The sequence below is a fragment of the Catharus ustulatus genome, chromosome 11, assembly GCF_009819885.2.
Source record: "Catharus ustulatus isolate bCatUst1 chromosome 11, bCatUst1.pri.v2, whole genome shotgun sequence".
Classification (NCBI taxonomy): Eukaryota; Metazoa; Chordata; class Aves; order Passeriformes; family Turdidae; genus Catharus; species Catharus ustulatus.
This window is the reverse complement of record NC_046231.1, coordinates 15,020,774-15,033,718: the sequence shown is the minus strand read 5'-3', so window position 1 is coordinate 15,033,718 and position 12,945 is coordinate 15,020,774. Positions and strand designations below refer to the sequence as shown.

The 12,945-nt window shown below is 49.7% G+C and overlaps 1 protein-coding gene across 2 annotated transcripts in view; it reads left to right on the top strand.

The window, feature by feature from the left end:
- Positions 1-12,791, top strand: part of RANBP10 (RAN binding protein 10) — a 31,028-nt gene extending 18,237 nt beyond the window's left edge. Inside the window, exons 7-11 of one of the 2 annotated variants that reach the window (XM_033069440.2) lie at positions 1,536-1,731; positions 3,062-3,186; positions 4,056-4,201; positions 4,685-4,796; positions 5,987-12,791. In XM_033069440.2, the coding sequence (XP_032925331.1) occupies positions 1,536-1,731; positions 3,062-3,186; positions 4,056-4,201; positions 4,685-4,796; positions 5,987-6,117 (710 nt within the window). In that variant the 3' untranslated portion in view covers positions 6,118-12,791. The remainder of the gene's footprint in view (positions 1-1,535; positions 1,732-3,061; positions 3,187-4,055; positions 4,202-4,684; positions 4,797-5,986) is intronic. The other variant, XM_033069439.1, reaches the window with a different exon arrangement.
- The last annotated feature ends 154 nt before the right edge of the window (positions 12,792-12,945 follow it).

Sequence of the window (12,945 nt, the reverse complement as noted above, 5' to 3'; positions counted from 1 at the left end):
GCTGAAGCTGCTTTGCCAATGGAGCAAAAGTTCAGGGGGATGCATTGCTCAAAAGCTTCTCCCTACCCCATGGACTTTACCTTGCAAGCTCTAAACATGTGAAAAGGGAACAGTTCTGTTCCATTAAAACCCAGCTCTGGAGCATCAACTCCTCAGAGTTAGGGAAATGAAACTTTAGGTTTTGAAGTGGAAAGAACAAGATAAATGAGGACACCTGAGATATCCTCCCTAGGTAATTACTGACTGCAGTTTTGGAGATGGAGTGAGCCAGGAAAAATTACCTGCAGAGCCCTTGGAAACAGGCTGAGCTGCTTCACTGAGCTGTGAGCTGCTCACAACCATCTGAGTGTGCTTTGGGTTGGTATTCCCATTACTGCTTGTGACAAACTGTGGACAGGCAAATATTTAAGGAAAACGTAATTACTTGAAGACTTCCAAGCTGTCACTCACCTTTCCAAGCCACTATCTTTGGTTTTCCTCTGCTGTGTTGTGAGAAGCTCTGGGTGTGTTTCTTTACTGACAGTCAGAATGATCCCATCAGTCCATAAAAGCTCTTGGTAATACCCGTGTCTACATCTGCAACTGCAGTGCAAGGCAGCATTTATATATATTTATCTCTGCACATGGACATCACCTTCCACAGTTCTCTGTCAGACATTGTTCTTTCAAAAGAGTGGTAATTTCATCAGAGCACATTTCAGAGATGAAGCAGAACTGGTGTGAACTGGCTACTCTATCTTAAAAACACACAGGACAGCCTATTTGAATCTTTGTGTTGCTGTGATAGAAAATAGAAATACATTCCCTGCTATAAACATAATTGTGGGATCAGCTGATCTGTTCAGATATATCACCATCACTCCTGGAGAGCAGCCATGCCAGGTCACATCATTTAGCCAAGGTCCTGTGATCAATATTGGCTGCCAAGTGAAGAATGTTTGAAGAAGACAAGCCCATAGTGAGGTTTTTCCAAACTATTTTATTCCCTGTTAATTCTGAAACCATGTAAAACTTGTGGTAATGAATAAACATTTGTGTCTTGTGTCAGTGTGTTCTGCAGCTTGATAAGCACCTTTTGTGGAGGAGCAGGTGGAATTTCAAGCCTGACTCTCAGTGGTTTCTGTTCTCCTGAACAAGGAAGGTTAGCTTGTGCTCATTAAGAGGGTTGCTATTATTTGCTGAGTGTTGTGTGAATCACATACATCTCTGACTTTAGATAGGTTGTGGAAAGCCTGGGCAGTTCTGCTTTCAACAATAATTTCTGTACTTGTGAACTGTTTCTGCCAGTCTCTAATTTGCAGCCCATTTTTAGAACTGCATGAAGGTCAGATGTTGCTGGTGAGCAGTGGGGTTCCTTTCATATTCATTTGTGTCTTCTGTAAACCCCACTGAATTTAAGAATGATGAAACATAATTGAGGATCTGCAGTCTTATTTTGCTTTCTTTCTTTGGGGCCTGCTGTCTTGCTAAATTACTGGCTTCATAACAGTGACATTGTCAGTCTGGTCTCATTTTTCTTTCTTCTTGGCTTTCAGGAGCAGATAGTCCAACCTGTAGCAATGGAGTCATGTCCACAAAAAGCAAACAGAGTCACAGTAAATACCCAACACTGACTTCATCATCTTCATCTTCCTCCTCCTCTTCCCCTTCATCTGTGAACTACTCTGAGTCCAATTCTACAGATTCTACCAAATCTCAGCAGCACAGTAGTACGAGTAATCAAGAAACCAGGTATTGTTTTTGCTCTGGAGACACCTGAGAAGGGGTTGGGATGGTGGGAAAAGTCTCAGTCTGCTTTTTAAGGAGCCAGAAGGGCATCTGTCCTGCCCTTTTGAACAATATTGGTTATCTACAAGGTCACTGCTGTGGTCACAAACCTGTTCTGACTCCCCTGCTGTGGCTCAGGCTTGGAGGTTCATCTCATAAGGAATATTATGATGCTCTTATTTCAGGCACCAAGCTGTCCCTTTACACTGATGCCTTTGGATCCCAGTGTGATAGTTTGCCCAGAAGCTTTCCCAGTCAGCCTGGTGGTGTTTCTGCTGCCTCAGCCAGACACTTGTTCTGCTGAGCAGCCTTCCTGCCCTGTACTGGGTGAGGCAGCAGCTCAGGGCACTGGCTTGGTGCAGTGCCTTCCTGTGTAATTTCCTTGGGCTGTCTGTTGCCCTGCTCCTTCCAGGTGAGCCCCTGAGCCAGCAGTAATTTGTTTCATGCTGTGACAGCAGGTCAGACTGAGCCTCCCTTGTGCAAGAAGCCACAGGTGATGCAGCAGTTCAGTGCAGTCACTGCTGCCTTTTCTGGAGTGTGGAGCAGAGTGAGCTGTGGTGACAACTGAGCTTCCTTTGGGATCAGTCTCCACACTGCTGTTGCAGGGCTGTTTGAGGCCTCAGTGGAGCAGAGGGTGTCATTGTGATTAAAAGAATCTCTTACTAATTGCAGCTGGCACTCATTCTTCAAGTGCTGTGCTGAGCATGGCTTGCAGGGCAGTTTGTAGGCTGTTGTGACCTCTGGAGGGCCACCTAGCATGTAACTGAGTGAGAAACACTTGTTCAGATTCAATTTACCAGAATAATTTTTTTGTTGTTGTTTTTTTAGACTGTAGAGCCCAAGTTCCAGTAAGATCATCTCATCATTTCAGTTAATCAGTAGTGTCAGTCAGCCTGCTGTCTTGACATTTAAGTGTTGAGTAGTGCACTGTTTGCAAGGACTGAGGATGTATCATAGCCAAGTTTTCCCTCTTGTGCAGTCTCTGAGTGTGTTATCTGTCACCTCACTGCTGTTTACTATCCCAAGGATCTGCGCTTCCTGAAGGGAAAATGCAAAATGTTCTGCACCTGGAATTATGACAGGCACTTAGGGAACAGAAATCTGGTTCAGAAATTGTCTTCAGAAGCCTGCAACAATTTCTGCTGCATGGACTTGGACCATCTGGCTCCCTGTAGTCCAGCTGGCTCCTTTCCTGGTGTGCTGGCCATTGCTGGGCACTGCTTGGCACACAAGCTCTTCACTTCTTCCCTTTTTAATTTAGATATCTGACCTTTCTTCTCTCCCTTCACCTCAGTGACAGTGAGATGGAAATGGAGGCTGAGCATTACCCCAATGGAGTCCTGGAAAACTCATCCACCAGGATAATGAATGGCACCTACAAACATGAAGAGATCCTGCAGACAGATGAGTCCAGCATGGGTAGGTCCTCAGAGGCAGAAGGGGTAAGGGGAAATAGGAGCTGGTGTCAAGAGTTGTGACAGACTGTGATTGGATTATGGGAAAAAAGCATGTACTTTGGGCTGCTTTCCCCACATATATGAAGTGCCTGCTTCGAGGGGAAAATTAATCTGTCCTGGAACTAAAACTAAGTCTGGCTTTTCATAGACTCACAGCAGTGCTGGTGATATTTTGGAGCAGGGAAAGCAATAGGAGTCAAAGGTTTGTTCTGTGCTAGTCATGAAACTGAGCTCAGAGCAGACCTGTCAGGAGTGCCTGCTGGGGAGCTGAGCTGGGCTGGGCTGTGCCAGGCTGGTGATGTCCAGCTGCAGAGTGGCCTCAGCACAGCTGTCAGCCATGGCTGTCTTGTTTGTGGGTGCTTTAGCCAGGAGGGAGCACATGGATCAGCTACAATACCTCTGAAACTGGTTCATCCAGTTGTAATGGCTCTTGTGGCCACTAATACTTGTGAAACTGGTGGTGTTGGCATCTCTGACTGAAAGATTTCTGAGTCCAGGATTTGTTAGACCAGGAGTTTCTGGTTTATATTTGCTGTGTTACACACATGAAAGGGTAACAGATTGGAGTTGCAAGCTCCCAGGATTTTATCAGGATTTCCAGGTAATCCTCAAGCTTTAAACAGAGCTCAAATTTTCCCTGTATCTATGGGCACTATGACAAATCCACTGCTGGCTGTTGTAGGGCCGGGATCACAGAAAGCTTCCACTGGGATAAACTTAGGGCAGGAAGCAGCTACCTGCTCCAGAAGGGAGTTTGTGGATATCCTGACACACAGTGGGCATTGGTGGGGAATGCAAGATGATAGTTCCTTCTCCACTGCTTCTCCTCAGAAGACAGCTGCCCCCAGAGGCAGCTCTGTGGAGGGAACCACGCTGCCACAGAGAGAATGATCCAGTTTGGACGGGAGCTGCAGATCCTGAGCGAGCAGCTTTGCAGAGAGTATGGGAAGAACACCATGCACAAAAAGATGCTTCAGGTAAGCCTGGGTCTTGTGCTGCATTACAGCAGTTCTCTGGGCCAGGTCTGGGGTTGTGGGTTCTCTTGCAGACACTTGGGTAGCCCCCACTTCTGCACCTGCTGAGCAAAAAGGGTCCTACGTGAGGATCAGAGATCAAAACACAAATGTAGAGCATCCACACCCAGTTCTCAGCACAAGAGGGAAGAAATGCAGCTCCTGCCTGGCTTCCTGGAGCAACTGCATGCTCTTCTTCTCTGCAGGTGACTCTCTACCTGCCTTTCTGTGCTGGCTCCCCTGCCAGCTGGAGGGGACACTCTCTTTAACTTTCTGTCTTGATGGCGCACTGTGGTCCTTGCTGCCAAGAAGAAAAGGGCCATTTCTTTTCAGGAGATAGGCACCTGTCAGCATGGTGATTGCAGAGGTGCCCCAGCTGGACTTGGTGGTTTTGCTGTGTGTTTGCAGCCCTGCCTGGTCTCACTGTGCCTTTCTGTTCTCCCACAGGACGCCTTTAGCTTGTTAGCTTACTCAGACCCTTGGAACTGCCCCGTGGGCCAACAGCTGGACCCCATCCAGAGGGAACCTGTGTGTGCTGCTCTCAATAGTGCTATTTTGGGTAAGATCTGGTTCCTGTGGGAGTGTTTCTCCAGACATACCTGCTCTCAAGGGCTGTCCTGTGGCAGGCAGGCCTGTGAGTGTTAGGGAAAGTTCAGAAATACTTGTGTTCAGCTTTGGCCTTTCTTCCTGTTGCTGGGGACTGTCAGGGCAGTAATGCAGGAACGGGGGGTAGGAGGGAAGCCTGCAGAGAACAGATCCCCTGATACACTCCCATTTTGACTCCCTTCCTTGCATCTTCCTCAATGCTGCTCCCAAGGATGTGCCTCAGAATTTTCCTCCCTTGCTTACTGAAGAAACCAAGATCTCTTTGGTGAACTTCCCACCCCTCTCCCTTTGTGCTCTGAACCCACCTGAATAATTTTGTAGACTTTACCAGGACTCTTTTCCAGCTGTATGGATTAGCAGAGTTCAGCCCTGGTATCATCCTCTTTTCTAGGAGGGAGTGCAGTTGCATCCTCTGCACAGTCTGGCTCACTGCCCAGGCAGATTTCCAGTGTGCATCTCACACTGAATGTTCCAGAAGGGGATTTAGAGATTACCTTCTGGGGAGAGGAACAACTTGATGGACAGACCCCTGAGAGCTCTTTGTTCTGACTGAGCAGAGGAACAGCAATTGCATTTTTGGGAAGGACAGTCCCTTCCCCTGGCAGTCAACAGCTGTTTGTCCAGTGCTTGAGGAGCATGCACAAGTTGCTGAGGGCTGTCAGGAGGGAGATGTGGTGTCTGGGCATGCTTCATCACACAGGTTACCAGACACCTGGTCTAGCTCAGCTCAGAGAACATGCCACTGTAAAATGTGTGATGGGGAGTGAGTTTGGCCAGGGCTAGGCCTGCTGTGCACCAGTGGGAGAAATGGAGAGGTTGCCTCCCACCTGGGGTCAGATTCTCCTGCCTTTCCTTACTCCTACATGCTTTGATACCTCATATTTTAAGGGTTTTCTGGCAAACAGCATCAGCAGTAGCTTTGTTACCTTCTTGCTGCTCTGGCCACCCCAGCAGCACTGTCTCAAAGGCCCTGCAGAGCTGTGGGATGTGTCATGGGTGGGGGGTGTGGAGCAGCAGCAGCACGGAGCTGGCAGCATTTGGGAGCAGCTTCCTTCCAGAGCCAGCACCTTCTGCAGGGATCTGGGCCTGAGCACAGGTGAGCCAGAACAGCCCTTCTGAGCAGCTCTCTGTTTGCCCCCACAGAATCTCAGAACCTGCCAAAGCAGCCCCCGCTGATGCTGGCCCTGGGCCAGGCCTCGGAGTGTTTGCGGCTCATGGCGCGCGTGGGGCTGGGCTCGTGCTCCTTTGCCAGAGTAGACGATTATTTGCACTGACACCCGAGCGGGACGGAGCTGCCACCGTGGAGTGCTGCCCTTCACCCTCTGCTGCTGCCACTCTGCACCACCACCTCGTTGGATAGCCTGAGCTCCCTGCCACCGACACCCCTGTAGCACACACACACTGCCTGTGCAAGGACTGAGTGAGTCCCTCACTGTGGCTGTTCCTGCCCCAGGAAGACTGGCACATCTGACCCATGTCCCTGCCTCTGCTGCGGCTCCAGCGGCACTCAGTATTGCGCTGGTTATTCTAATGTAGCCTTCTGATGTAGGGATTTGTTTTTTTCTCTTTCGTTTTGATTTGAGTTGTTTCTCATGGTTCCACCGATATTTTATCTGGAGAGTTTTGCTGAGCTGGTTTATGCTGATTTACTGAGGAAGCTCATCAAGTTGGTGACAGCTTGTTCTTTTCTTCCCTCCTCCCTCCATCGTGCACATACAGCATCATCCGTGCTAGTAATCCGAACTCTTCTCACAGTGGCAGTTCAGAGGGATTTTTTTTTTATTTTATTTGAATCATGTTTATTAAAAAGGTCTCTTCCACCTCCACAAAGTCATTGATGTATTTATTGCCCACACACACCATACAACCCCTCAGGAGGCCGGGTCAGGTAGGTCCTGTCACACACTAATGATGGGAATTGGAGGAGCCTGATCCTTCGTGGTGCCTCTCTTTGGAGCCCAAGGCTCTAAATCTTGGCTTTGTGAGTGGGAAGAGTAAAAGAGTGACATTGCCTGCCTTGATGATTGTGCTGTAGAAGCATCTCACAGCCCTGAGAAAGAGTTAAATCCAGCTCTCTGAGCAGCTGGAGGGACAGGACTGATGAATATGAAGTCATCTGCCACTGTGTGGGTAGAACCAGATCATGTGAGTTGGCCAAAAACATCTGTGGGTGATGCCCTGGTGGGCTGACAGTTTTTAATTAAGTAACAAATCCTCCTTTTTCTCCATGGAGGAGGGCTCTGCCACAACAGTATTTCCTGCCCTCTCCCATTCCTGTAACACTGATCTAAATGAACACTTCTAAATTTTGGAAGTGTCTGGAGAAACCTGGCTGAGCTGTGCTTGTCCTTGCAGGTGGGACAAGCTGAGCTCAGGCTGCAGGTTGGGGTCAGTACCAGCTCTGTCAGGCCTGAGCCATTCAGAAAGGAGCAGCAGTGTTTCCTTAGGGAGTATTAAGATAATTATCAAAGTTTCAGGCCCAAAAGAGTCCAGCAAGGATCTGTGGGTGAGTAACCTCTGAATAAAATGAACTAATGTGTCCATGCTGTGTGCCAGGCCCAGGGACTTGAGAGTTAGCAAGCATTCAGATCACCTGTGAGTGTTTCTGAGCATGTTCTGCCAACTGGCCAGGCTGCCTGGCAGCACTCTGCTTTGCATCCTCTGCTGTACCCATAGGAGATGGCAGGTTCAACCTGGCTGCATGGGAGGAATTGGAATTCTGCACCAAATTAATTGTAGGTCAGCAGCTCTGGGGAGGACCCAAGGGAGCTCAAACCAAACATGAATTTTACTGCTGCTCACAAATGTTTTTTTTGGAAGGTCAGTGAATGATTAACAGGTTTTGTTGAGGTTTGTCCTTAAAATGGAGGTTAGCCTGTGCCAGGCTTCAAGCACTAAGAGAGTTTGTGTACCACTGAGAAGGAAAGTAGCAGCAGCCCAAAGCTTCAAGGATTTTCTGGATTTGCAGGATGGATTTGCAGCTGCCACACGAGGTCTGAAATCAGGGCAGAGCAGGGGGCAGGTGCCAGGGCAGACTGTGGCAGTGGATGTGCAGATGGTGCTGGAGGTGGTTGGGAACATTATCCCTGCCTTTTGCTGAAGTTTGTAGGGGCAGTGCTAGAGCCACGGTGGTCTAAGAGAACAGGAGGTTTAGAGTTGGAGATGCTTTTATCAGATCACTGGTACAGCTGCAAAAAGCAGAGGGAGCTCTTCCACAGCCTTTCTTCCAGGGAGACAGAGAGCTGCACCAAGCAGAATTTAACTTGCCAGTTTGGAGCTTCTCTTCCAGCTCTGGGTGCTTGAAAACTCATCTGTTGGTTTTCAACTCTGCTGTTGGATCTTGGCCCAGCCTGCTGTCCTTGCCTTGCTGCAAGTGCAGAGATAACTCCTTGGGCAGGTTTCCTTCCCAAAGCCTCTGGTCCTCATGTGCCAAGGCAGCATGTGAGCTCTGCTGCTGGGATTCTCCTGCAGCTTTTCCTTTCCTTAGGCTCAGGCTGACAGCACACTGCTGGGCTGATTCTGGGGACTGAGGCTGAAATAATCCAGGACCTTGCTTTGCCTTCTCTGGCAGCCTCTTCTGCTGTTGGTCACCACTTTGCAGCAGTCTGGCTGCACTCAGACCTCTCTCTCATCTTTGTAGCAACACCATCTTTATCTTTCTGAGGCTTTTTTGGCTCTTCGTGGTTTCTTTAAACCAAGTCTCCTCATCATGTGTCAGTGCCCCATTTGGTCTCAGCAAAGTTTTGCTGATTGTCCTAGAGCACTTTTTTTATTTTGCTTTCTCTACAAAAACAAACCAAGAGATGTTCCTAGATATCTGGTTATTTTGGTGCCAAGAAATGTGTGATGGAAGTTATTTTGGTCTTTTTAATTTACTTCAAGTGTCCTGGTGGTTTCACCAGTGGTTTCTGCTTCTTGTACTCAGATTGTGACTAATGTGGCCATGACTCAGTGTGGGAAGATAAGTGTTTTTGTGGTCTGTGGTGGGATGTCAGCCCCAGCCTACCCCTGATTCCTAGATGGGATTTCTGGTGTGGTTTTCTCAGGTTGTATTTCAAAGCCTCTTGCCTTTGTATCTCCCTGGCTGCTCTTTGATGGTTCATGTTAGCTGAAACTTGGAGTATTGCAGTGTTGGGTTTTTTTAAGTGAAATGGGGTCAGTAACACTGAATGTGTCTGTACACCTAACCAGAGGCTACATGGACATTCAGAAGTTACTTTTATAAAAATTATTTGGGTTTTGTTATTTCAAGTGCTTCAAGGAACCTGCTCACTGCTCCCAAGAGTCCTTTCAGTAAAACCATATAAATGACAGTGCAGCCTGTAGGAGAAACTGCTGGTTTCCCATTTCTGGTGAGGGACAAGGACTCAGCTACAGCCCCATAGTGCTGCTGGCACTGCATGTGCCAGGACTTCCATCATGTGTGGTCTCTGCTGGGCTAGCTTCAGATGCTGGGAGGTTTTGCAGAGCTCAGCTGGACCCTGCACAAGCAGCATTGCTCAGCCCCAGGAGAGCCTCTCCAGCTGCCTGTCCTTCCCAGGACCTGGGAAATGCCACTGCTGGGACAACTGAACCTTTTCCAGCTCTGCTGTGGCTGCACACTCAGAGGGTCTCAGCTGTCCCCTGATCAGTCCAGAGGCACCACCAAAGGGCTGTGATCTGGAGAGCAGCAAACACCCTCCAGCTCTGTGCTCTGGACACCCCAGCCACCTTCCTGACACCTGGCACTGCAGCAAAGGCCTTGCAGAAGGAAAACAGTGCACAGGGACCTGGTGGAACCTGATTTCAGGCCTGCACATCCTGGCCTTTGGGTTTGAGTCCAATGCCCTGCCTGTTAAGTGGCCTTTGGAGAGGAGCATTTGGGGAGCTCCAGACCTGGAGCCTTGGTTAAAGTGTCCTTCAGGGGTTCTGTGGAGAGAGCTTCCAGGAGCTGAATTACATTACCAGGATTCTCTCCCCATGGACAAGGGTTCATGCTGCCCCACAAGCTGAGAGTGAGAGCATCAAGAATACATCGGGAGAACTTGGGAGTGAGATGCACTGGAGTAGCTGGGATAAGTGTTTCTTGGAGGAGTATCCACCTCATACGCCTGGTACTCCAGCCTGTGACCATCCTTCTCTGCTGGGTATATTCCAGTTTGTGGATATCTCTCCTGTACCAGGGGAGCCAAATCTTGTTCCTCTTGGAACCATCTTGTTCCAGATGATTCCTCTCACTGCTCCATGAGCCTACCCTAGCAAGTATTTAACCAAAGCTATTTCAAAACTTCGAGGGTTGAGAGAGCTCTAAGTCAGGCTCTCCTGTGATCAAATCTATTTCTTGTGCATCCTTCAGTGTGCTCCCAGAGCCAGCTGGTTTTGCTACCAGCAATCCTTTCTTGCTTCTGTGCCTCCCACAATCCCAGCTGCATGACCACTGTGTTATCTGCAGTGCTGGGTGCTGTGGGAGCTGCTCCAAGAGCAGGACCAGCTCTGTGGCTCAGTCTGTGCCAAGTGCAGATGTGGCAACTCCAGCTGCCCTTCCTGGCTCATTCTTCCCTGCTGGTATGAAGGGGCAGGTCCACATGTGACAGTCCCTTTTTGCCACCATACAGCATCCCACCAACCTGCAGCTGGGCTGGCTGCAGCACTTCTGCTCCTTTTTGGGGTGTGTTAGGAGTTGAGCCCTTGTGTGTGGCCAGCAGAACAGAGGGGGACTCCCAGTGAAGCCCTGGACAATACAGAGCACCCAGCCCTTTGAGGGAGGCTGTCCAATGGATGCTCTCCCTCAGCCCCATGTGAGCCAAAGCTGGAGCTTGTTGCCTTGGGATGTGTGAGAGGTGTGTGGTGAAAGATGGGTGCTACAGCCTGTTTGTATTTCAGCATCCTGGTGGTCCTTGCTGTGCTGCTGCCCACTGGATCTGGGCACTTGGGAGGTGCAGTGTGGCTGGCATGGAGAATGGGCCCCTCTGGGAGTGTCATTCCTCATGGTGACCTACACCTAGGATCTTCCCATATCTTTCCTTCTCTTTTTTCACAATGACATCTCAATCTGTCCTCAAGCTGTGTCCTTGTTTTTCACGTTTTATTAAGGCATCTTTACCATTCTTTAAATAGCTTTGTTCTTGAGGCTGCCTTGAAGAACTGGAGCAACCAGAGCTGCTGGAACTAGTTCTGGAGATTGAATGTATCATTTTCCACCTTGGGTATCAGGGATGAGGAACCATCTCCTCCTCCAGCAGAGCAAACCAGGCTGGATTGCAGCTGTGCTTTGGTACCTGTCTGTGTAATACACAGCACGTGTTGCTTGGACACATTTCAGAGTTCTGCTGTTGTGGGGTTGGTAGAAAAGGTGACCTGTGGCAGCCAGGCTGTAGAGCAGTGTGTGAGTGCCATGATGTGTGGTGCACCACATGGGATCAGGAAGTTCTTCCCATGAAGAAGCAGTGCAGAGTTGGGCTGTGCTGTGGCAGCAGGTGGGGAGAGAGGTCCCTGATGCTCCAGTGCTGGGTGCAGTGAGGCTGGTCAGAGCCTGGGAGAAGGAACAAGGGGCCCTGCTCCACCCAGGAGTCCCCTCTGTCCCTCCAGATGTACCAAGGTGTTTGTGCAGAAGGATTTGGTGGGGACATGCCAGGGGACATGCTTGGTGCTGCTGGGACCCTTCTGCCCCAGAGGGATGAGTGATGGAAGGAGCTGCAATCCAGCAGTTCTTGGTCAGAGCCAGAGCTGGCTGTGAGCCTTGTCCCATCTGCTGTGTAGGGGCAGAGAGCTGGAGAAGTGTTGCTGGGGCCGTGTGAGGGGAGCTACAGCAGATTTGGGAGGAAAAGGGAGGAGCTGAGAGCCTGGAGGCCTCTTCCATAGCCAGCACTAGCTGCTCTCTACCATCCTTCCCTGCAGCAAGAGGTGGCAGGTGATGGATGAGTGTACCTGGCATGTCTGGCCCTCTCCCCACATCCCAAACCAGAGCTCAGAGCCTGCAGCTTGAGCTGGACCAGTGCCTGGCAAGCCAGGGCAACATCCAGGCTTGAGTAGCGCTCGTCCTGGCAGCTTTTTTATTTCCAGGAGGGAAGCTTAACTCTCTCCTGCTCACAGGAAACCCCCAAGTCCCATGTGGAATTTACACTCATGTCAGCACTGAAACATTCCTGGAGGCCATGGAAACATCTGCTCCTTGCTGAAAGTCCCATGGCCAGGCAGACACCTTTTCTCTGGTCACTCCACTTGGGTCCAGGCGTGTGCTTGGACAGTTTTGCTCGGGAGGACTTCAGCTGCGTCCTCCCTCCTGAAGGGAGCACAGAGGGATTTTTGTATGCTGGGCTTCTCACATGCTTAGACTTGGAGAAAGGAGAAGCAGCAGCAGCTCTGGGGATAATCCAGATTTTAAAGAAAATTTGAAAACCACAAGTATGGTGACTTCCAGACCAAGGACTGCACTGGTGTTGGATTTGGGTCGTGTCTTGGTCCTGCCTGTGCAGCCAGGGAGGCAGGAGGAGGCTGCAGCCCCTGAAGCTCTCACACTCAGCAGTGCACGCCCCAGGACCTGCCCAGCACGCAGTGAACTCTTCTCTCCTGCTGGTTGCTCAAAACTCAGGTATGAAATGCTCAGCTGGAGCTTGGGGTGCGAGGTCTCCGCAGGTTTCCGCAGCCCTGGAGGAGCGGCCGGTGCTGGGCACAGCTCCCTGTGCCTCTCCAGGCTTCTCCTCCCCTTCAGGAGGGAGTTTCACCTCTTGGGTACAGCATTGGCTACGTGGACATTACACAAACTGTGCACATTGGTTCAGTCTACGCTTAGTATTTGTGAATTAAGTTATCTGATGCTTCGCATGAAAACTTCAAAAAAGGGGCTGGGGGGGTGGATTTTAACTGAGAAAAAGCCTATGAAAATATACTGGAAATATGGTAAAGAAATCGACATTCTGCTGTATATTGACAGAATTATTTTTATTAAAATACACATCCATGTGCAAGAGCCAGTGTGGAGCCGTGTGCTTTGTCAGTCTCTGCTCCCCAGGAAGGGCAGCTCGTGTCCCCTCTGACAGGGGATGCACAATCCTCGAGGTGTTTGTTCCCCAGTATCTGATTCTGCTTCAGCTTCCCTTCCCACCATTGATTGCTCCCATGGT